The sequence below is a fragment of the Musa acuminata genome, chromosome BXJ1-9 (assembly GCF_036884655.1).
Source record: "Musa acuminata AAA Group cultivar baxijiao chromosome BXJ1-9, Cavendish_Baxijiao_AAA, whole genome shotgun sequence".
NCBI lineage: Eukaryota > Viridiplantae > Streptophyta > Magnoliopsida > Zingiberales > Musaceae > Musa > Musa acuminata.
The window spans coordinates 46,901,655-46,922,531 of record NC_088335.1 but is presented as its reverse complement, the minus strand read 5'-3'; the positions used below and the strand labels follow the sequence as shown (position 1 = coordinate 46,922,531).

Genomic DNA, 20,877 nt, shown 5'->3' with positions numbered 1-20,877 from the left:
TGGGTGTACCATAAGTACCGAGGAATACTGAAACCCAACATCCCATGTGAGGCTTAAGATGGTAGTACGAGCCTTGATGAGGAAGCATCTCCATAACAATGGAGAACCTTTCGATCAAGGCATTGCTTGCTTGCATCGTGGTGGATGCTGTCAAGTGTCCTTTGCCTTCACATGCAACTTGATGATCCATATTATTATATGAACCTCAACTTGGAAGACCTCGTCGGCACATGCACCGATATAATTGCATTCTTCTGCAGGAGGGAATCAAGGGAAAAGGTGCGACCAAACCATTTGCTTCCAGTTTGCCCTCTAGTTTAGTCCACATCGAACAAGACCTGTCGCAACCTCATCGTCTTTATTTCCTTGCTTCTCCTGATCTATCAAAGCCAAGCGAGAAGCAGGGCGAGGAAGAAGACATGGGCAATGCTTTGGGTGGGAGGAAGAAGGCTGCCAAGATCATGAAGATAGATGGCACCACGTTCAAGGTGAAGCCTCCGGCTCAGGCGATTACCGTGCTCCGAGACCACCCGGGCCACGCCCTCCTCGAATCCGACGAGGTCAAGCGCCTCGCCCTCCGGGCCAGGCCGCTTGACCCGGATGCGCAGCTCCAACGAGGGAAGCTCTACTTTCTCGTTGAGCTCACCCAGCTCCGGGGCCGAGGAGCGCCACGGAGGGCCTGGTCCGGGCAGCTCCAGGTGGGCGCCAAGGAACGGCTGGAGAGCCTCAGGCTCACCCGCCGCTCGATGTCGGATCTGTCGCTCGCCGGTAGGTGCTCGGTGGACGTCGAGGAGGCCAAGGATGGGGCGGTCCGCCTTCGGGTGAGGCTGCCCAAGGTTCAAGTGGAGAAGCTGATGCAGGACAGCAGGGACGCTGCGGAGGCCGCCATCAAGATCATGCAGCTGTGTGTGGAGAAGGACGGCGTTCAAAAGAAATTGCTGCAACCGACGGCCGATCACCAAAAGGAGGTACTCCATCTCCCTCTTCCTAGGAGCCTTTGCTTGTCCTCTGCTGCACCTCTTAGTTAAAGCACTCTTTTCCTTTCTCCAAGAAAAAGAATGCAGTCTTCCATTTCCTGTTAAATATCTCACACCCGACATGAATGCATCGGGTGGAATCCACTGCTCTGCAGAATGCAGAGCACAAGAACTACCATTTTGAGCTGTTTTTAATCTGCTGATTTGTGTTTCCATCATCAATCAACTCCTGCAGAAACGAACGAGGTTCGTCGTCACACCAGATGAGATCATCGTATAATTAGCTCTGCCGTGCTTCTTCCATGGGTGATGTTTAGGCCACGGAGCGAGCCCAAGGAACAACAATGCGGCAGTCATGTAGTCGAGGTTGCGGGTTGAGCATGAGAAGCTGCTGGTTGCTTCCTATTTTACCCGGCCATGGAAGCTTCTTATTATCTATTTTCTTTCGTAGATGGAATGGAATCTCTGATGGGTTCTTCCCATGTGATGATCGAGTCATGGCTTCGTTACTACCAGCAAATAATCTCTGTCAAACATGAGTTCTCTCTTCTCTACCGTCTTACAATCTCAACTCTTCTCCCTGAGGACCAAAGAGAATATACTGTCCAGGTCCAACATGTAGTTGTTTTCGCATGGAAACTGTGGTCCGTCTCTAACATGCTCTACGTTGGCACTTTTGATTGATGAATACAAAAATAATTAGCAGTTGGCGTTATCTCCGTTCGAACGGGAAGGGAAAGGAAGGGAAGAGGAAAAGAAGGAAGATGAGGGATTAGCATGAGGATGGGAAGGAGAAACTGTCCTCCTCTCGTCCCTTTTGGGTCTCACCTGTAAACGAACCATGGCTGTTTAAATTCACGTATAAGCGTTATTGATATCATTTGATCTAATGATTTTTTTTCCTTCAATTTTTTATAAAAAAAAATATTGAAGAGAGAGGAAGAAAAAGAAAAATAAAACAAAAAGAAGAAAAAAAAACATATATAATCTTTAATCATAATAAATGTTAGAGCTGACCCCAAGAAATTTAACAAGAACATCAAATTTACGTGGTTCGATCAATTGACCTATATCCACGGACGAAAAATGAATAAATTATTACTATAAAAGAGACAATTATAAATGTCTTAGGAAGATATTTCTAGGCCATAAAACACCTGAAACTACTAAACAAGAAAAACCTAAAAACAAACAATTAGGTTTTCATGCATTTAGTTTCAAAGCCCAGACCCTTATTTATAGTTATAATAGGAGATAACAAGCTTGATTTTCCTGATGTGGGACTATGTTAAACTTGCCAAACTAACAATAAACATTCTTGATTTGATTTAAAAAATTAAATTCTTTATTTAGAAAAATAATGTATTTCGAAGAAGCTTTCTTATAGAATGAAAATTAAATTCAAGACTCATCTCTTTCCTTTTTCCTTATAATATTTAATTACATATATTATCGACCATTGCCTTTTGTTTAGCTTTTACTTTCTCTATTATGCATAATATTGCATAATCTATATAAAATTATGCTATCATGTGACAACATAAAGAAAAGATAAATTATGGATCATGTTATATGCATCTTTCTAATTTTCCATTATGTGATACTCTTTTCGACTCATTGGATCTCTTATGATTTGGCCCACATAACATTTAGACTGGCCAAAATTGGGCCTTGAAAGGAAATCTGGGCCACAAGAGAAGAAGTAGGGCTTCATGATTACCCACAACATTAATAATCACTCTAATATATAAAATCATTAATGACATAAATAAGAGATCAATCATTATCTAAGATTCAAAATATTTATAAATAATCATTGTTTCATAAAATAAATTTTGAGTCTCTACATTCATATTACCTCACTACAGTTCGATTAACATGAGTTTGATGGCAGGTTCTCACCACTGGATGACACAAAGGCATGAAGTCACCCAAACAAGCATGCATGTTTTAGATCTGGTCAAACAAAGGGCAATGGGGAACAGAGAAGAGAGACCAAAGGGTAATCGCAAAGCTGCAAAAGGACATAAACCGAAGATTAGAGCAGACTAAAGCCACTCATGTCCTGTTCTTCATCTCCTGTCATGTTCTCAGATTCCTTTTCAGTGATGCATGATGATGTGTGTTTGAGACTCACTTCCCATTGACGGTGCTCGATCCGTCTATTATTGGGCCTAATAAAGACGTCATTGGAGGATGTCATCCGGTTATTATGTGGCCATTGCTTTGTATTGAATAATAATGTATGATAGTGATACCATTTAATAGATTTGTAAGTTGCAATCATCTGCAACTGATTTGAATTTAGTTATTTTCGGTGGGCAACCATGATTAAATCCCATTTTATGGGAAAAATGACATGTTATTATCTATGTTTTTGTCCAAGAAAATAATAAAAATTCAGATAAATAATAAAACATTCCCCAAACAATAAGTGATAAAAGCTTTTAGTATGCTTCAACTTTATCCGCAATGAAATTAATTTTTTATTATATAAAAAAATATAAGAAACAAAATCTTAATTTTAAGTATAAAAACTTGAAAATATATTTCTCAATATTTCTAGATATATTAGAGAAAAAAAATATTTATTGGTGATAAAAAAATATTAATAATGTCTTGATCAGTTCAACATGATCCGGGCCAGTGTACACTAGAGTGGTCCGAAGTACTTTTAAAGTATAAATATCAAACTTTCGATGTGTCACCTATATGAAATAAAGGTCGAGAGAGATTTTTCAATTCGATCTCTCTGACACCCAAGTTAGAACTTCGAAATGTATGTGAACGCAAGTAGTCAAAAGAATATCCTTCTCATTACGTTAAAAATAAATTTTTATATATAGTTTTATAAAATATTTGGTAGGTAGCTGAATAGTGATGGCTTCTTAAAGAAAGATATTTAGAATCTAAATGTAAAGAAAATATTCCATTCTGATATGATGTTGAGATGATGAATGAGTTGACCAAGACACTGTGGATTTTGCGATGCTGGCATCCTTCATGGCTCCCAATTTCATGTGTTTGTATTTTATTGGGGATAAAGAAGGTGTACAAAATGACGACAAAATATGATCAGAAAATATCAAAGAGATTGAAGGACTGGTGTGCACAAAGGATCACAGCCATGTCTGTACAAACTGATGAGAATTGGCCTTCTCTCTCCGGTAGACAAGCTAATAATACAGAATATGAATCCGGAAAGCAAGCAGCGAGTATTCAATCAATATCTAACTGGTTGGAGGCCACTAATTAGTTTGGAAGAAGTTAAGTCAAAACTCAGATTTGCAAATGATTGTTCAGCACCAACATGGAATTATCTGCTTCAAATATAGTCTTTATCTCGCAGAAAATTATTGTCAGAACTCATGAAGATGGTCAGAAAACTCTCCAAGTAAAAAAAGGTGGAGAAAGGTTTGCTGCAACACATTCTTCATATGGCTGTTTGTCCCGAACTCCAAGCAGGCAGTCTTGGATCATGGTATATGCAAGAAGAAGAAGAGAAAGAGACTCTAATCCATTGCCAAGAATCGAATACTACTGAAGCTATCATGAAGCAGTTTACTGACCACAACCTTGTGAAAATTGCAGGTTTTTTAAGGAGTTGGGATGTTCTCAAGTCTTTCCTTTTCCAATATTTTTCTCATGCATTTGGTTGCTTCCCACTCATTGTGTAGTCGAATTGTTATTGTTTGTAGGGATGTTTAATTGATGGCTCTTATTATAATAAAAAATAAAGATCATGAATAAAATAGAAGTGGATGATCAATCATCCCTTTTCATTACTAGGCTTCAATGCCTATGAATTGAACTCCAAACTGGTCCCAACAAACAAAGTAGGAATATTCATAGAATGTGGCATAATATACCATAAATCTTAGAATTACATTCTTGGAATTAGATAATGTAAAAAAATCTTGATCAACTACTCTTAAACAAGAAAACAATCTTAATGGGAAGGAATTTACCTAATGACTAGGAGAGATGGGAATATGTGTCGAATGAATATAGGAAGCTGCTTCAATTGTCTACGGAGAAAATACGAAAACTTTTGATTAAAAATTAATATATAATAATATTTTTAGATTTTTTTTTGAAAAAACCTATATATTTTTAAATTTCCTTATAATGCTTTTGTGTCTAATTTTTTCATTTGATACTCATTTTTTACTTAATATTTAAAATATCTCTCATTATCGTATCTTATCTTTGTTCGCTCCATTATATCACTTAGCTTTTACCTAGTTAAAATAATTTTCTCTCATTATTTTCTCTTTATTGTGATTATTTTTCCTTGTCACATTCATCTTTACCTACCATGAGGGGCTTCTTAATAGGGTCCAGGCTAAGCGATGAAAAATGATAAGGGGTATTTAAGATATTAGAGGAAAAATTGATACTTAATAGATATATTAAAAATTTAGAGCATCTTTTGATAAAAACCTAAAAAGATAATTTTTTTTAAATCACCCAATATTTTTTAATATTTACATTTCAATTTCTAAGATTTATATATTTATATATATATATATATATATATATATATATATATATATATATATATTCTATTTTGATACTCATCTCATAATGTGATTTTGATAATTATTATACGACCTACGGTTGTCAAATAGATACATGCACTTATCTTGTCATTATTGTAGTGGTTTGTTGTCCTCATTGATTAATGGAAGATCCACTTGTAATCGATGGATACAATACTCTCAAATGCATCAACTAAGTTTCAAACTTTATTGGATTAAATGGAATCCATCTCATAATTCAAGACTTCTTGTCATTTCATGGAATCTATACTCAACCTCGTAGGTTTGAGGATCAATATTCTCAATATCCTCTTTTCTAATATGTCCCATATATCTTACTCTACCAGACCTACGTAAAATCGAAACTCATAAGTAATAGCTATAATTTATTTAGAAATTTAATTTAATTATAAATATCAAGGTTTGTTTTCTTGAGTTTGATATGGTCTTAAAAAGGTATTGCATGACAAAACAGGTAGTCCGAAAACAAATAAAAATATATATCATGGTGTTAAGAATTTATTAATAAATATAGCTTGATAATTGCTAAAAAATTTCACCGTGACTTGTTCTAATAATAAATATGCTGATAAGAATACATGATCGAGATGTAGATAGAGTTTTATTTGGCTTTTATTTAACTGAGACTTGCTCATATCTATTATTTGTTGAAAGTAATAGTTATCATCGTAAAAATAAAATAATCCTAATTAAGATTGTGATGTCCATTCCTAATTGCATCCATATTCAAATGTATCTGTTTCTTAAGGCAGGCATCTGTACCACTTTAACTTATATAAATTAGATTGCATCAAATGTAATTAAATTATGTAACATTAAAGCCGAGGGTTTCAACCAGTGGATCAATCATTCTTCTTCCCTAGACTTACATTAGAGGAAGTATGTAATAATAACAAATGATGGATCCCTATCAACGGTCGGGATGTGATGTTGAGTGGATGGAGGGCCAAGATGAAAGAGTTGAACCGACAAATTGGACCGTTCGGAGACGAGCGGTTCAGATCGGCGCCATCCGGTCGAACAGAACCGGAAACGTGGGAGATAAGGGACAGGCGGCTGGATTGGATCAGCTGTTCCAGGCTGCAGACTATTCAAATCGAAATACCGTGCCACGTAGGATACCTACGTACAATGACCGAAGAAGCACGCGGTTTCTGACGTAATCAACGCGGAGAGGAGTCACCAATTTGGCAGGCCAACGCGTCACTCACATGTTTCGTGCTTAGCGCCAGGGACCCGATCATTACCGGATGGCAATTCCGTAGTTTTCTTGATCTGTGGGGATAAATTAATTACTTTGAGGTGATTGCGCCGGCATTGACGACGTGGGCGAGATGTGGTCCGTTGAATTCATTGCACTCATATCTCTCTCTCCGTTTCACTAGTTATAAAGAAATATGAATATAAAAAACGTCTTTTGTTTGGGTCTCCACAAGAACTGAGAGAGATAGAGATAAAAGAGAGGGAGAAGGAGAGAGCGAGGTCATTTCCTCTAAGGTTAGGGCTAGGGCTTGGTTTGTGAACCTGCGGAGGAGGATGGAGGGGGCGAACGGGGCTTACGTGGCGTGGCAGGAGGTGGTGGTGTCGAACGACAAGGGGCGGAGGGTGGTGCACTACTACCTCAAGGGCGCCGGCGGCGGGGCGGATCTGGCAGTGGTGGGGCGGGAGAAGAGCTTGCGGCACATGTCGTACGCCGTACCCAGCCAGTTCGTCAGATCGCTCAAGGCGAGGCCGCACCTCCTGCCCTCTTTGCCGTCCTCCTCGGCCTCTCACTTGCCGTCGGCGTCTGCGTTCCCTTTCAAGTGGCGCTCGAGGAGGGAGGTCATCGACTGGCTCTCGTCTCTAGTCCAAGGTACGCTTCATAAACTCTCCGCCTGCCTCTTAAATCGATGGATTTCGGGATAAATAGGCGAGTAGTCTGAAATTGCTGAAAAGATGGACTTTTTGTATGGAAATCTGTTTGTGCGCATGGAGTATGGGTTTGTGGATGGATCTGTTTGGCTTCTGACGTGATTTTTCCGAAAGGTGTTTCCTTGTGGACGGATTGGTAGGTCTGGGGCGTTAATGTGGGGATCTTCTCCTATTTTTGTGCTTTGGTCAATTATACGTTATGTTTAATTATGATGATTGTTTAAGCGATAGCAATAATTACCGTATCCAAAAAAATGGGTGCTTTTTTGTGGACAAGTTTTTGGTTTGTTGATTCTTTGATGAGTTCTTTTGGAAGGTTGTTTTTCTCTTTTGTCCTTCTTATAACCCTCTTATCTAATCTATATGGCAGCGCGAGTTTACGCCTTCTTTTATCTCTTGACGTTGAACGATAACAAGAAATAGAACGGAGTACAGGGAAAAACACATCTAATCATTTTTACGAGCAATCTTCCCACCTCCATCCGTGGATTTTTTTGAGGCGTGCCTGCTTTTGTTATCTTTTTTTTTGCTCTCGGGTTCTATTTTTAATGTATGCTCTGTTCAAATTTCTTTGTTTAGATCCGGAATGATCTAGCGAAATATTTAGCCCCTTTTTATTTAATTTAATTTTTTGTTTATTTTCCGTCTCCATCTTGGCAATATTTTTTTTAATTCAATTTAAGAGTTCTTATGTTCTTGTCATCGTCCATGGTTTTGGTCCCTTTGGGCGTTCTATTCATTTCTGTGTCGTCTTAGATTCCATATGTTTCTTTTTTTTTTTTCTCTTAATTTCATTGGATGATGTTTTTATTCTTATGTGATTGGTCCTGTTAACCAAGATATTTCTTAAAGCATTAAGTTTTATTTGTTTTTTCCCCTCATTCTTTTTGATCAACATGTAACGCTTTATAACATTTTGTTTTTTTGTTATATTTCTCCATAACCACAATTCTTTCTGCTTAGCTCTTTTGGAATATGTGCTGGTCCTGTTTTTGTACTGACTTTTTCTGTTCATCTTGAGTCTCCTTTTTCGTTGCAATAATTTTTTGGTTTTACCCTTTTTTATTGTTATTACATATTTTTCTGGATTTATTGTCTGTGATTTAATTCGGAAATTTTGTTTGGTTGATTGACCTGGTTGTTTATTTGCAGAACCCACTGCTTATGAATCTCCTACCACAGTAATTAGATACGGGGATGGTGAAGAAGCTGAAACTGCAGATTTGCCTAACTTTAAGGTACCGAAGATAGTATTATTGGATTTTTGATTAGTTATTATATGGTAATCTTGTAGTTAAACTATCAGAAAATTCATTTCCATTCGTAATCTTTGTTAGTTCTGTTCGTTCAGCAGGTTTCTTCTTCAGGAAAAACAGGGTATGTTTCTAAAGAGTTTTCATGGTTAGGTGCTTCATGGCTTTGCCGGAAAAGAAGAAAGCATTATCGGTCCTTTTGCAAGAATGGAGTTACAATTTCTGTAAGCGAAATCACATTGTTTTCTTGCTTTCAGTATTATCTTCATGTCCTGTTTTACTGAATGCTTTTCTTTTTTGGCCTAGGTCCATGATTTTGTTTTTGTTATGGCCGAAGAAAACAAAAGGCTTGTTGCTTACGTGGAAGATTTGTACGAGGACTTAAGAGCCAACAATATGGTTGTGGTACGATGGTTTCACAAAGTTGATGAAGTTGGTATTGTTTTGCCCCCCGACACTAGTGACAGGGAGATTTTCTTTTCTCTTTGTCTTCAAGATCTCAGTGTCGAATGCATCGATGGATTGGCTGCAGTGCTGAGTGCTCAACATTTTGATAAGTTTCTGAATGAGGCGAGATGCTCCAATTGGAGGCCTTATGTGTGCCACAGGCAGATCGACAATGATGATGTCAAGCCATTTGATATCACCCAACTTCAAGGCTACTGGAGCCAGGAATTACTTAGGTCCATGTTCACATCTCCCCTTAAGTTACGGTTGAAGATAACCCGTGGTGGTTCTGATATATCTGGGGGGAAAAATGGTGATATATCAATAGATGGTTCCAAGAGGAAGCACCTTTTGAATGATGGTGATATTTGTGTTGCAGAAACTAAAACTCGAGTTAAGATTAAATCTAGAAGCCTACCTGTTAGCAGCAAAACTGGAAAGAATATCACAAGCACCCGTTCTGATTCTTTGACGAGTAAGGAACTATATCTGCAAAAACTTCAGCAACAATTGTATCCTGGATGCCATGTCGAAGTGCTTTCGCAGGACAGTGGAATAAGGGGTTGCTGGTTCCAATGTGTTATCATTAGGAGGCATCAGGATAAGGTAAAAGTCCGTTACCTTGATGTACAAGATCCAGACGAGAGTGGCAATTTACAGGTAAATTTTTTATCTTTTGTTTTGGTTGTGTTTTTGCCATGTGGGTTCCTATGCTTATATGTATATTCTTTTGCAGGAGTGGGTTTTGCTGTCAAGGGTTGCAGCACCTGATAAGCTTGGCATTCGCCTGTGTGGAAGACCCATTGTTCGTCCAAATCCCGCACAGAGAGTCAAGAAATGTAGCTTCAACGTTGGTGCTTCTGTGGATGCATGGTGGCATGATGGTTGGTGGGAAGGAATTGTGATTCGTAGGGAATCTGAGGGACAAATTCATGTATATTTCCCAGGTAATACTGGTGATGCTGCTAAATTGACATCAGACCTTATGTTCCATGCATTCCTGTTCTAGTATGAGTCTGCTTTGTTGCTAATATCAGGTCTTGTTAATTTGGATTGTGCAGGGGAAAAGCGTACCAATGTTTTCAGCGAGAGTGACTTGAGGCAGTCGCAAGATTGGATCGATAATAAATGGAATAGCATACAAGATCAGATGGATATTGCAAACTCATTGTTATCAGATGTGATGAATGATTCAAAGGATTTATCGAATGATCATGAGCGATTCCTTCTTAAGACACTTGTTACCGAAGATCATCATCGGAAAGAACCTTATGATAGTATCTCACCATCTGACACAGACCAAGATGAGATCACACCAAGTGGAGGATATACATCGACCGATGGAGAGGGAGACATCCCAGATCTGACCAAGGATCCTCAATTCAAATGGAATTCATTAAAGAAGAAAAAACGCAGAAGGGAGCTGACCGAAGATTCTTTTTCTCATAAGAAACAACGTCGTGAAGCTAGCAACAGCAGCAGCCAAGACCTCGAGGACTCTGATGCCTGTGGGGGGTTTGTGCTACCTAAATCGCTGACTGTTGATCATGAGAACTGCAAGATTGGAGGTGATCCTATGTTCAATGCGCCGATGACACTTACCAACCTGGTTATGTCCCAATAACACTTCATAATTGTGCAGTCCAACTGGTTTTGATCAAGAATGCAACTGCCGTTGTAGATCTTGGTTTTCTTACATCTCCGTGTTCTCTCCTCGGCCCAGGCTTTTTGCAGGATGAACAGAGCCCTTCAGCTGGCACGGTCGTGTTTTTGTAAGATGCCAATGTATCCCTGTATTATGTCTAGTTTTAGAGTGTTGTAGTTGGGCCATGCTTCTTTGGGATGAGGATGACACGATGATTGACCCTTTGGATGTATCCTAACCCAAATTTTGCTGACCATTCATTTTGAATGACACATCCCATTCCAATCTTTCCTGTACACTATCGTTTGCATTTCTTGTTCAGCTGACAAGGAAAATGAATGATTGGCTGCGTTATGTTTGCCTTCGTCTTGCCTTATTTGGTTGCGTTGTATGCATATGTAAATCTTTGACCACGTTATAAATGTGTTGTGATGGTAAGAAAATATCAGTCGGCAAGAAAGAATCCTAAATTATGCTTTCGTTTGTGGTTGGCATCTCTTGAAGAGATAGATAACAAGCCGACTTGTGTTTGGTGCAGACTCGGTCGTCTTTGGCTGCTGGTTGTCTATCTTGACGTCTGCTGGTTGGCAAGTTCGACAAGGCAACAAGTTGGAAAGTGCATTGCTGGCTTGTTTACCTGCTTCCCTTTCAAGCTTTGACTCTGTCACCAATCGTGGCCCATCGATTAGCCCTTGCATGTCCGCATTAAATTGACAGTGAGCTCAGTCAAAGAGAAAAGAGAGTTGCCGGCGCAGGCAGCCGAGCTACCTTTTCTCTCTGTTCCAAGGCAATCTGCTGCTGTTACACCTATACCAGCTGCCGAAACCAAACCGGAGTAGCTTGTTCATCCAAGCTATCGAGTTCTTAATGGCCATTAGTTCTTTTGAGAAACACTTGGGAGTACCCCTTCACAGAGCGATGCATGTTTTTGTTGCTGTCACCATGTCCGGCATACAAGCGTACAAGTTTCCAACACAAGTGACAACAATTAGATGCTTGGTTTCAAATGGATGTGATCGACTTGAACTAAAGGTCTTGAGCCAATTAAGACCAATATGATCTAGTAAAGTTGTTCTGTATCTTCTAGGCCACAACACACCGATCATGTATGTTAATAGCAATCATTGAAGCCCTTTATCCTTATTCTTCTTCATGCGGATTAGCAGAGCTGTACATGGCAAGCAAGCAGCAATGGTTTAGAATCTGTTCCTCCCATCTCTAGAAGAACCAACTCTACCCACCCACCTCAACAATTTCCATCTCGCTCAAGCACTCGCATCCGATTGCGTGTCACTTCTGTTTCTCGACCGAGGCAGCAAACATGAAATGCCTTTCTCCCATTGGTTCCCGCACGTGGATCCCACACGCATCACTGTGGAACTTGGGTTTAGGAGCCAGCGGGAGACGTCCCTGCGGTGCTTGGCCTCTCGGCCAAGACAGAAGAGGCGAGCTAGGGGGGCAACCCCAAGAACAAGGCAACCCAAGTCTCCTGACTTCCAACTGGAATCCGATTCTATCGCACCCGACTCAGAAAGGATGACCCCATGGATAAGCAGAGGAAAAAGAACCCCACCACCTTTCTCTTCGTATTCCTTCGCACCCTAAAATCAATCCTTTCTTCAGCTTGCCTGCTTGCTTCCTTTTCAGACATCCAACCCCGAAGTAGCTCTCTGCCATACATCTGTTCTTCATGTCACACAAGGCAAGTTGGAGCTTTTAATCCCATGATTCATTATTACGGGTCACGCAGCTTAGTGCCTCTTCTCTGATATTTCAGTTCTGCTGCATGACCATGAGAATAAACATCGACTGCAACGGATGCTATCGAAAGATCAACAGAATCCTTCTCCAAACGCAAGGTTTTATCTACCCATAACTTACAGCTTGGCTTCTGTTCTCTGTCGTGACCTCCTGCTGCTTCTGTCTCTGGGTTTCAAGGACTGGAGAGCCATTGGATAGAGCAGAAGCAGTGCATGGTGAGCGTGTGCGGGGTGTTCGTCCCGCAGGACATGGCCATCAGGTTGAGGAAGAAGACCAATCGACGAGTCGAGATCTTGGAGATCAAGGAGGTGGACATCAGCAACGATGGCAGCATAACTCAGAAGCCTCCATGACCAAAATTGATCCATATCTGTATCATGAGCAGTCCACTCCATGCAAAGATTGATGATGACAGTAGATTTCACGTTGTAATAGGCCAATAGAAGATCTATCACTTGATATGTGTATGGAAACCACTTGAAACAAGCTCCAAATCTCATGTGTTTGCCTAAGATTAACCAAGCTAACAGAGATCCGAGGATGGTGAAAGAAACCGATACTTGTATCTCCTGTCTCCATCTGTTATGGAAAGGGGGTATTCAACCATGGCCATTCAATCCATTCTCCACTTTTGCACTCAACTGAGAGGTAATACCAGTCTTCAAGACAGATGGAGATGGATTGTAAATTACTGTTGATAAGGATATTTAATCTCATTGAATAAGGGAATCAAGGACATGTTGGCTCATCCTTATCTTTAATAATACATTTTTGAGACTCACAAGCTTTAAAAAAATAAAAATATATGGACATATTTAAAACAGATAATTTTTCGTAAACTTACGGGGACGCATCGATCACTTTCAAATATTGATAATCTAGCCAAATGGATTGAGCTCACGATATAATTTTAGAAAATTAGTTTGAATTGAGTTGAAAATAATATCACTCATCCTCATCTTGAAACATGACTCATCCTTATCCACACGAGTAATCCTTTCTATTAATTATGTCACAGATATGTTAGTTCATGTATGAATGATATTAAATGAACTTTGATATGCAATTCACATTGGACCACAACATATAAGATTGATGACATAAGTTAATAGATTGGTTAAACACTAATACTTGGTTGCTTAGTGTGTGTATTAGTGTATCTAGTCAAATCTGAGAATTATTTTCCCTCAAATTTAAAATTGGACCTATTAACTATAAAAGATTTGAGTTAAGACTTGACGGAATCTATTTGATAAGAAGGGCTTTATTCAAAAATATAATTAATTTATCAACTGTTTGAGTTAAATTAAATAATCATAGACATAAATCTAGTTGATATCCATTGCATCTAGGAACTTGAGGTGATCAAATTTTTATCAAACTTTAGTATATTCAAGATATTTTGATGAGATAAATGTGTCTGATACACCGATACTAAACTAATGTAATCGATAAAAAAATAAAAAATAGTTAAAATATATTTTAAAAATAGATATATTAGAGAAGATGATTTAGAATGTACATCATGTTTTCAGGAGAGATTTGCACCTCTTTTTAAATATCATAAAATACATCGATTACTTTCCTTATCATTACCGACATCATCCTTTCTCCAAGGATGGATGGTGGAAAGGAGGGGGATAGGGCGAGCATCGATGATAATAAGAGAGCATAAGTGGTATGACTCCTATCTCCTTACTATTATCCGTGATGTTTGTAGTCTCACCCTTAGTCTTATGAGTATGTTTTATGAGAATAAAATGAAAAAATAATACTAGGTGTGAAAACTTAAAATTGGGAAAGAGAGACGGAGAGAGAGAGAGAGGGGGAAAAGTATTTAAGTTATGGTTGAGGACAGATAAATTTGGCGAATCTACTGCTAGATAGCGTAGACAAATCCACGGATCAAGAAGACCGACAGTCTCTCCTCCTTTGACTTAAGGAACCATCTCAAGTCCAATAAAAAACACTCCATCGAGACGCGTAATTTTGTACGCATCCACACCCAATTACGCTGCCGACCACCCGAACAAGTTAATATTTATTTTAACCGTCAACAGAAACAGTTGGTAAAAAACAACCCATGTGCATCGAAAAGCGTGCTCGCAGAGCCCTTCAAATCAAGAACTCGGAAGTCGTCTCTCGGGCCCAGTATTCCACGTTAAGGTGGCCATGTGGTGGAGCAAATGGCGGAAACCAGCCCTCACATGGTTGTAGTCTCCACCCCACCGGCATCTCCACCCTCGTCACCACATGTCCCAATGCTTGCTTCTGCCGGATTAGTCGCCGCTCGTCTGGCACGCACCGTCTGTTTCTTGTAGAGAAGTTAATGACCAGTGTGATTGCTTATAAAGTCTAGGAATACATCGAGCATCTTAAGTCCATGTTGGTGAAGTAATCTATGCTTGAGAAGGAAGTGTCCACTTTGTTTCTTATCGACTGATCTGTCTACCACTCACATGCAAGTTCATCCAGTACCACAGAGGTACAGTCTCCTTGGCTCTATTTAGGTGGAAGCCTCGCAGATTCCACAAGCGCACTCCACACTCTCGGCTTCTCATCACCTTCCTCTTCTCGTTGCAATGGCAGCACGGCTTCCCTGCACTTTGCTTCTGGTGCTCCTCCTCACACTCTCTTTCACCGAGGTGCGTTGATCAAACTCTCATCTGCATGCACTTTCAGTAATCTCGCAACATTGCTGGTGTTGTACACTGACAGTAGTGTCTTTGTGTTTCTCTTTCGGCCCTCTAGAGTGTCAGAGGTGGTTCTCTCAAGCCTTCAGGTACTGCTACGTTCTGAACTCATCCATTGTGTTTGTGTTGGTGTGGTCCTGTGGCCGGAGGTGTTACAACCTGTGGGTGGTCATTGCAGAATGCAATAACAAGTGCGAGTTCCGGTGCTCGGCGACGTCGCACAAGAAGCCATGCTTGTTCTTCTGCAAGAAGTGCTGCGCCGCGTGCCTGTGCGTGCCGCCTGGCACCTACGGCAACAAGGAGGCGTGCCCCTGCTACAACAACTGGAAGACGAAGGAAGGTGGCCCCAAGTGTCCCTAGTTTTGAATAGTTGGGACGCAAGATGATGGAAGCCAAACCCACTTCCTTTTTTCTCACTATGATTTGCCAGTCATTCCATCTGTGTTTTTAATTTGCTAAAGAGGAGAGATTCATAATATAAGTGAATCCCCTCTACTATCATTGCCAATATTTGGCAAAGTTGATATGAGCTAAATAAACTTCAACTCCACCACTGGTTTGAGAAGAACTCAGCAATTTCAAAAACATGTCACTCATTTCATGACACTAGATTTTTTTAATGTATTTTTTAATAATAATATCCTGTTAAAGAACAATTAAGCTTAAAGAGTTTTATCCTAAGACTTTTCTCTCTCTCTCTCTAGGAGAAAGTGTGTTGTATTATGCCACATGCATTCCTTCTGTCATAAAACCGACCTAATAATTTATCTAGCTTAGGTGTAGTAGCTACTCTTTCCCAGAACAATTAGGTTAAAAGCTGGAATGAAAACTTGTCCCAACATTACTTTTATCATGTCATCTCTAATTCAGCACTAGTAAACATTGAAAAGAAGATGTAAGATTCTAATATAAGCATAAAAATTATAATTATATAATTTTTTTAATATTAAAATTAAAATTAGATAATAATATATTAAAATCAAGATTATATGTCTTTTAATGTCATTCAAAAAATCTTTATCTGATATACAAACGTATTATTGTCAGATCCGAAGGTTATAACAATATCGATCTACAATGAAAACTAGACTCACATTTCTTTTTTTTTACTATCATTCTTACTATCACAATGAGCGATAAAATAGGGATCATGAGAGATTCAAAATAGATCTATAATCATAATTTCTAATGATTCATCCCTAGGAGGTTCTATCATTTTATAGATGAAAGCAAATAATCTAGAAGGGTAATTAGGAGAGTCCCTTTTATCAAGATATCTCATAAGGAATTATACCATTATCCCAAAGTCCTTCGAGAAAATAAAGTCAGTGAACCTTTTTGCCGTCACAATTGCCCCGATCACATCAATGATATTCCTTCGATGTAGTTTCTGTTGCACCCACAACTTCAGGCCATCGAGGAAGCTGAATAGTTTATCCTTCTTAGACATGTCATGTATGTCTAGCATTAGTACAAAAAATTACATAATATAATCCCAAGTGAAAGTATTTTGACAGAGTTATCTCAGCTTCTTTCTTGCAATGAACTCTGTGTTAGGAACTGAGTTCTCAACTCTCACTTCAAGTCCTCCCATATGTCTACTCGGCATCAACCTTGTTGAATCTCCTCACAACCAGTTCGCTACCAAAGTTTTACATTCTTATTTAAATATATAGTTATTATCGAAACTTTAGTTTCTTTAAAATCAGGCCTCTTAGCTCGAAAATGTTGTTCTATATCAAACAAGAAATTCTCAAGCACCTTTGTATCCCTAGCACCCTCATAGTAATGTGGCTCGGGTGCCCTCAAGTTTTATGGCGGTATAACACGGGTATTGCTTTCTCCCACATTAGGAGCCCTTGTGAGCATTGTCACTTTAGACGTGAGTTCCACCACGACTTCATGTAGATATTGCATAGAGTATTTGGTGTCTTTCGTCAGTCGATTGACTAGGGACTCAACCTTATCGATCTGAGCTTTAGCTTCTTTTATGAGCCCTTTATCCTAAGAAGCCTTCGTTGGCCTTAGAAGAGTTCCTCCAAACTCGCTTCAAGAACATCAAGGTGGGTTTCCACTACTATGAGTCTCTCCTTGTGGCTTCCTTTTCCGGTTGATGCTCCAAATTGTGTCTCCTCCGCTCGTGGAGAATAGCCAACTTCTCGCTCATCTTGTTTACTATCGCGCTCCTCTTAAGTGGCTCCAATAACATGAGAGTGAGTTTGCACTTGCAGCCGACTTATGGTTGCTTGGGGCAATGGTTCGGCTTGCCCTATTTTGCTTGATTTGCCATGATGTGTATCCATGATAAGATTGTAAAATTTTTTTACTATTTGCTCGAATTACTTGCCCGATCTGATACCACAATGTTATAGACTTAGCTAAAATTATCTAAGTCGTAAAGCACCCTTTCGACAAGGTCACAGACTTAGCTGGAGTTGTGAAACACACTTGTGCCAACTTTTTGGACTTAGTTGGGATTGCCTAAGTTATGAATTGCCCTTGTGTTTTACAACTATAAAGGGTCAGCCAATTTGCAACCTTGCTCAGATCTTGGAGAACTTGTTAAAAGAGCAAATTGATTAGTTCAAAAATGAGCAATAGATAAGTCTCGATGTATTGCGAAGATGACAACTTTACAATAAATTCAGTAAACACTTGGTGTATAAAAGAAAAAAAAGAGGAATGAGAAAACAAAGACTTTAAAAGGTAAAACAAATAGTTGCAAGTACATAAATACTGATTATCGGGTATCAGGAGCAATAGCAAGTTCTCGTCATCTTAACATGTGAACTTGTGTAAATTGATCAATGCACAACACTTCCTCGAAGCCCCATCCACCCCTATGCTATTCGGGAGGTTTCAGGGGTCTGAGATGGCTAATGTTTCACACCACGGTGTGATCTACAGAAAATAGGTCATGGCACATGAAAACAAAGCCATTTTGGGACAGTTTTGATCGGTGTGGTGAGGGATCGCTCTACAATGCTGCAAACTGTTCTTGCTTATATTTTTCAAGCAAAAACATAAAAAACCAAGGTAAAACATATGCTGCCAAGCATCTATACAAGCATACAAAAGTGATGAACTATTTGTTGAATAAAGATATTATAGCTGCACATGACTATTCATGACATGGTGTCGGGCGTGTTGATAAGTTCCTATAGGCTTAATCTATGAACATATGAATTTAATTAATACTCAATACTACCCTAAACCCCTTATCTAGCCCTATGCCACTTGGCATTTCTGGGATGCTGAGATAGTTGATGTTTTACTCCGTAATGCAACATACAGAAACTATGCTATAACACATGAAAATTAGGCCATTCTAGGGTAGTTTTGCCCATTTTAGTAAGCGTTCTCTCTACAGCCTTACAAACTATTCTTGCTCATAGTTTTTAAGTAAAAACATACAAAAATAAAGCAAAATACATTGCCAAACATATGTACAAGTAAACAAAAGCGATGAATTGTCTATGATAATATCCGATGATAAAGGTGTTATGAGTGCATGATGATCGTCTGTGATAATATCATCAACTCAAACTGCCTCCATAGTCGACTAGTGACCCTTACGATCGTCTTGATATTCCATCGCACCCATGCGCAATTGTTCTCACATCGCTTAATGTCCATGATCGATTAGTGACCATTACAATCGCCATGTAGTTGCTAGGAACCGCGGCCTCTAGAGTCCCATTGATGTCAACCACTACCAACAATGCCACCATAACCTCTTAAGAATTACAGCACATCTATTGTGTTGTCATCAATGAAAATAAATAGTGTTGTTGCCTTGTTGTGCACATAGCGACACTACTATGTGTGCATCACCGACAACCAAGGTAGGCCACCGCAACATTACCTACATAGGCAACCATCGTTGCATGCAACAATGTTGCCATCTGTGCAATTGTTGACCATAACTAGGATGGCAACTAACAGAGGTCGTCGTCGCACCACTCGACCTTCGGCAATCGTCGGCCTGGACCAACAATCTTATGGTTATCTTACATCGTTGATGTTCGATGCTCGTGCTACTATCCATAACAACATCACAATAGCCTATTGATGGCAGTACTGCACATCCTTTCATCTGACACCTTTATTCTTTTGTCATTCGTAGAACCTCTATGGGGGCAAACCTGCTTCACTCGCAAGTAAGCGATTATGGTAGATGTGATAAACGATTATATCGATAATACAAATGGATTGTTCAACAATCAAAATCAAATAATATCTTTTCGCAAGCTAAGTGTGCTAATAAATATATCTAAATATAAAATAGATCTGATATACTTTTATGAGGTATTTGATTTCAAAATAACTTGGCTCTAATATCAATTGTAAGCATAAAAATTATAATTATGCTACTATTATATGAAAAACTTTAATGTGAGAATCAAAATCAAATAACGATATATCAATATCAAAATTGTATACCTTTCGATGCTATTCAAAAAACCTTTATTTGATATACAAACACACCATCGTCGGATTCAAAAGCTACATTGATGTCAATCTACAAGGAGAATTAGATTCGTTTTGTTCTCGCTTCCTATCTTTTACATGACTACTATGAACGATGGAATAGAAACTAAAAGAGATTGAGAATAGATCTATAATATTAATTTTTGATGATTCATCCTTAGGAGCTCATATCCTTTTATATGTGAAAGCAAAGAGTTTAGAATGATAATTAAGAAAGTCTATTCTATTAAGGTCATCTCCTAGGAAATTCTACTATAATTGAGTTTTCTTTTTATTATAATCATAATCAAAATTTAATCATATCTATAATATATTTTGCTTAATTAAATAAAATCACATAATCAATTATATGACACTTTGGGACAAATCTAATCTAGGTCACACATTAGATAATATCGTCATCAATAATTTTAAGTTTTACATGTTAAGTTTGTTCTAGTTTACAAGTCACACATAACATAATGGAGAGCATTAAAAATATAAATCAATAGATCATTTTTCATTAGGGACTTTGCATTTTAGATGCAATGATAACCATCAATTAATTTTAGTTTGTCAAGATTTTTTTCCTTAAGGTTGGATGGAAGTACATGGAGTAGGAGAGATTTAAATGGACTTGTAGGTGATTGGAGTTAGATAAGATAGTGTAAAGTTTATTTTTTAAGAATTTCATTATTAAATTAACTGGGTAATAACTATTTTTCTAATAGAAAATTATAAATGGACAGTTGACATCTATTGTACTAACAATTAGGCTTTATCATCATAATATTTAAGAAAAAATAATCATTTTAACTAGCTATTAGAGATTTAGCACGAAATGAGAGTTCCTAAATTTCTTAAACCAATTCCAAATTAATGTGATAAGCATGTGCATCCAACACTCCAATATCAAATATTAATTAAAGTGATTGGGCAATTGTGTTTCGGAAAAAAAATACTAATGTTTTTGGAAAAATAGTAAAAAAAAATTATTTTTCATTAAAATTTAGAAAATAAAAAATGATAACTTAAAAGAAAATTTACTAGGTGGCCATAGAGCAACAATTTGAAATCCCCTTGATATAAGTCAATTGGATGGGATCAATTTTGACTTACTTTGATCCAAGAAGAGAACCACGTTGAAGTATCATTTTA

The 20,877-nt window shown here is 38.4% G+C and overlaps 3 protein-coding genes and 1 long non-coding RNA gene across 5 annotated transcripts; all 4 read left to right on the top strand.

Moving 5' to 3' along the window:
• The first annotated feature begins 284 nt into the window (after positions 1–284).
• LOC135594411 (uncharacterized protein At1g66480-like) lies at positions 285–1,857 on the top strand. Its single transcript, XM_065084787.1, has 2 exons — positions 285–968; positions 1,213–1,857. The coding sequence occupies exons 1-2, from the start codon at positions 420–422 to the stop codon at positions 1,255–1,257; spliced, it is 594 nt and encodes a 197-aa protein (XP_064940859.1). The 5' UTR covers positions 285–419; the 3' UTR covers positions 1,258–1,857.
• Positions 1,858–6,982: 5,125 nt separating this feature from the next.
• Positions 6,983–11,159, top strand: LOC135593872 (uncharacterized). 2 transcript variants are annotated; one of them, XM_065084187.1, is made up of 6 exons: positions 6,983–7,391; positions 8,603–8,688; positions 8,805–8,927; positions 9,010–9,810; positions 9,887–10,097; positions 10,212–11,159. In XM_065084187.1, the coding sequence occupies exons 1-6, from the start codon at positions 7,076–7,078 to the stop codon at positions 10,772–10,774; spliced, it is 2,100 nt and encodes a 699-aa protein (XP_064940259.1). In that variant the 5' UTR covers positions 6,983–7,075; the 3' UTR covers positions 10,775–11,159. The 2 variants fall into 2 exon arrangements, with proteins under 2 accessions (XP_064940259.1, XP_064940258.1); XM_065084186.1 differs by having other exon boundaries at positions 6,988–7,391; positions 8,802–8,927.
• Positions 11,160–12,503: 1,344 nt separating this feature from the next.
• LOC135593874 (uncharacterized) lies at positions 12,504–13,050 on the top strand. Its single transcript, XR_010479862.1, has 2 exons — positions 12,504–12,654; positions 12,734–13,050. It is a non-coding gene; the product is annotated as an uncharacterized LOC135593874 (long non-coding RNA).
• Positions 13,051–14,954: 1,904 nt separating this feature from the next.
• On the top strand, positions 14,955–15,817 carry LOC135594410 (gibberellin-regulated protein 5-like). The gene is made up of 3 exons (XM_065084786.1): positions 14,955–15,201; positions 15,308–15,338; positions 15,428–15,817. The coding sequence occupies exons 1-3, from the start codon at positions 15,139–15,141 to the stop codon at positions 15,607–15,609; spliced, it is 276 nt and encodes a 91-aa protein (XP_064940858.1). The 5' UTR covers positions 14,955–15,138; the 3' UTR covers positions 15,610–15,817.
• Positions 15,818–20,877: the final 5,060 nt, after the last annotated feature.

Excerpts from the sequence above, each read along its gene's own strand:
- LOC135594410 (XM_065084786.1), top strand. The coding sequence starts at position 15,139 with ATGGCAGCACGGCTTCCCTGCACTTTGCTTCTGGTGCTCCTCCTCACA. Across the intron at positions 15,202-15,307 it reads TCACACTCTCTTTCACCGAG|AGTGTCAGAGGTGGTTCTCT; the intron begins GTGCGTTGATCA and ends TCGGCCCTCTAG. Across the intron at positions 15,339-15,427 it reads TGGTTCTCTCAAGCCTTCAG|AATGCAATAACAAGTGCGAG; the intron begins GTACTGCTACGT and ends TGGTCATTGCAG.
- LOC135593872 (XM_065084186.1), top strand. The coding sequence starts at position 7,076 with ATGGAGGGGGCGAACGGGGCTTACGTGGCGTGGCAGGAGGTGGTGGTG. Across the intron at positions 8,689-8,801 it reads CAGATTTGCCTAACTTTAAG|CAGGTTTCTTCTTCAGGAAA; the intron begins GTACCGAAGATA and ends CTGTTCGTTCAG. Across the intron at positions 9,811-9,886 it reads ACGAGAGTGGCAATTTACAG|GAGTGGGTTTTGCTGTCAAG; the intron begins GTAAATTTTTTA and ends ATTCTTTTGCAG.
- LOC135594411 (XM_065084787.1), top strand. The coding sequence starts at position 420 with ATGGGCAATGCTTTGGGTGGGAGGAAGAAGGCTGCCAAGATCATGAAG. Across the intron at positions 969-1,212 it reads CGGCCGATCACCAAAAGGAG|AAACGAACGAGGTTCGTCGT; the intron begins GTACTCCATCTC and ends CAACTCCTGCAG.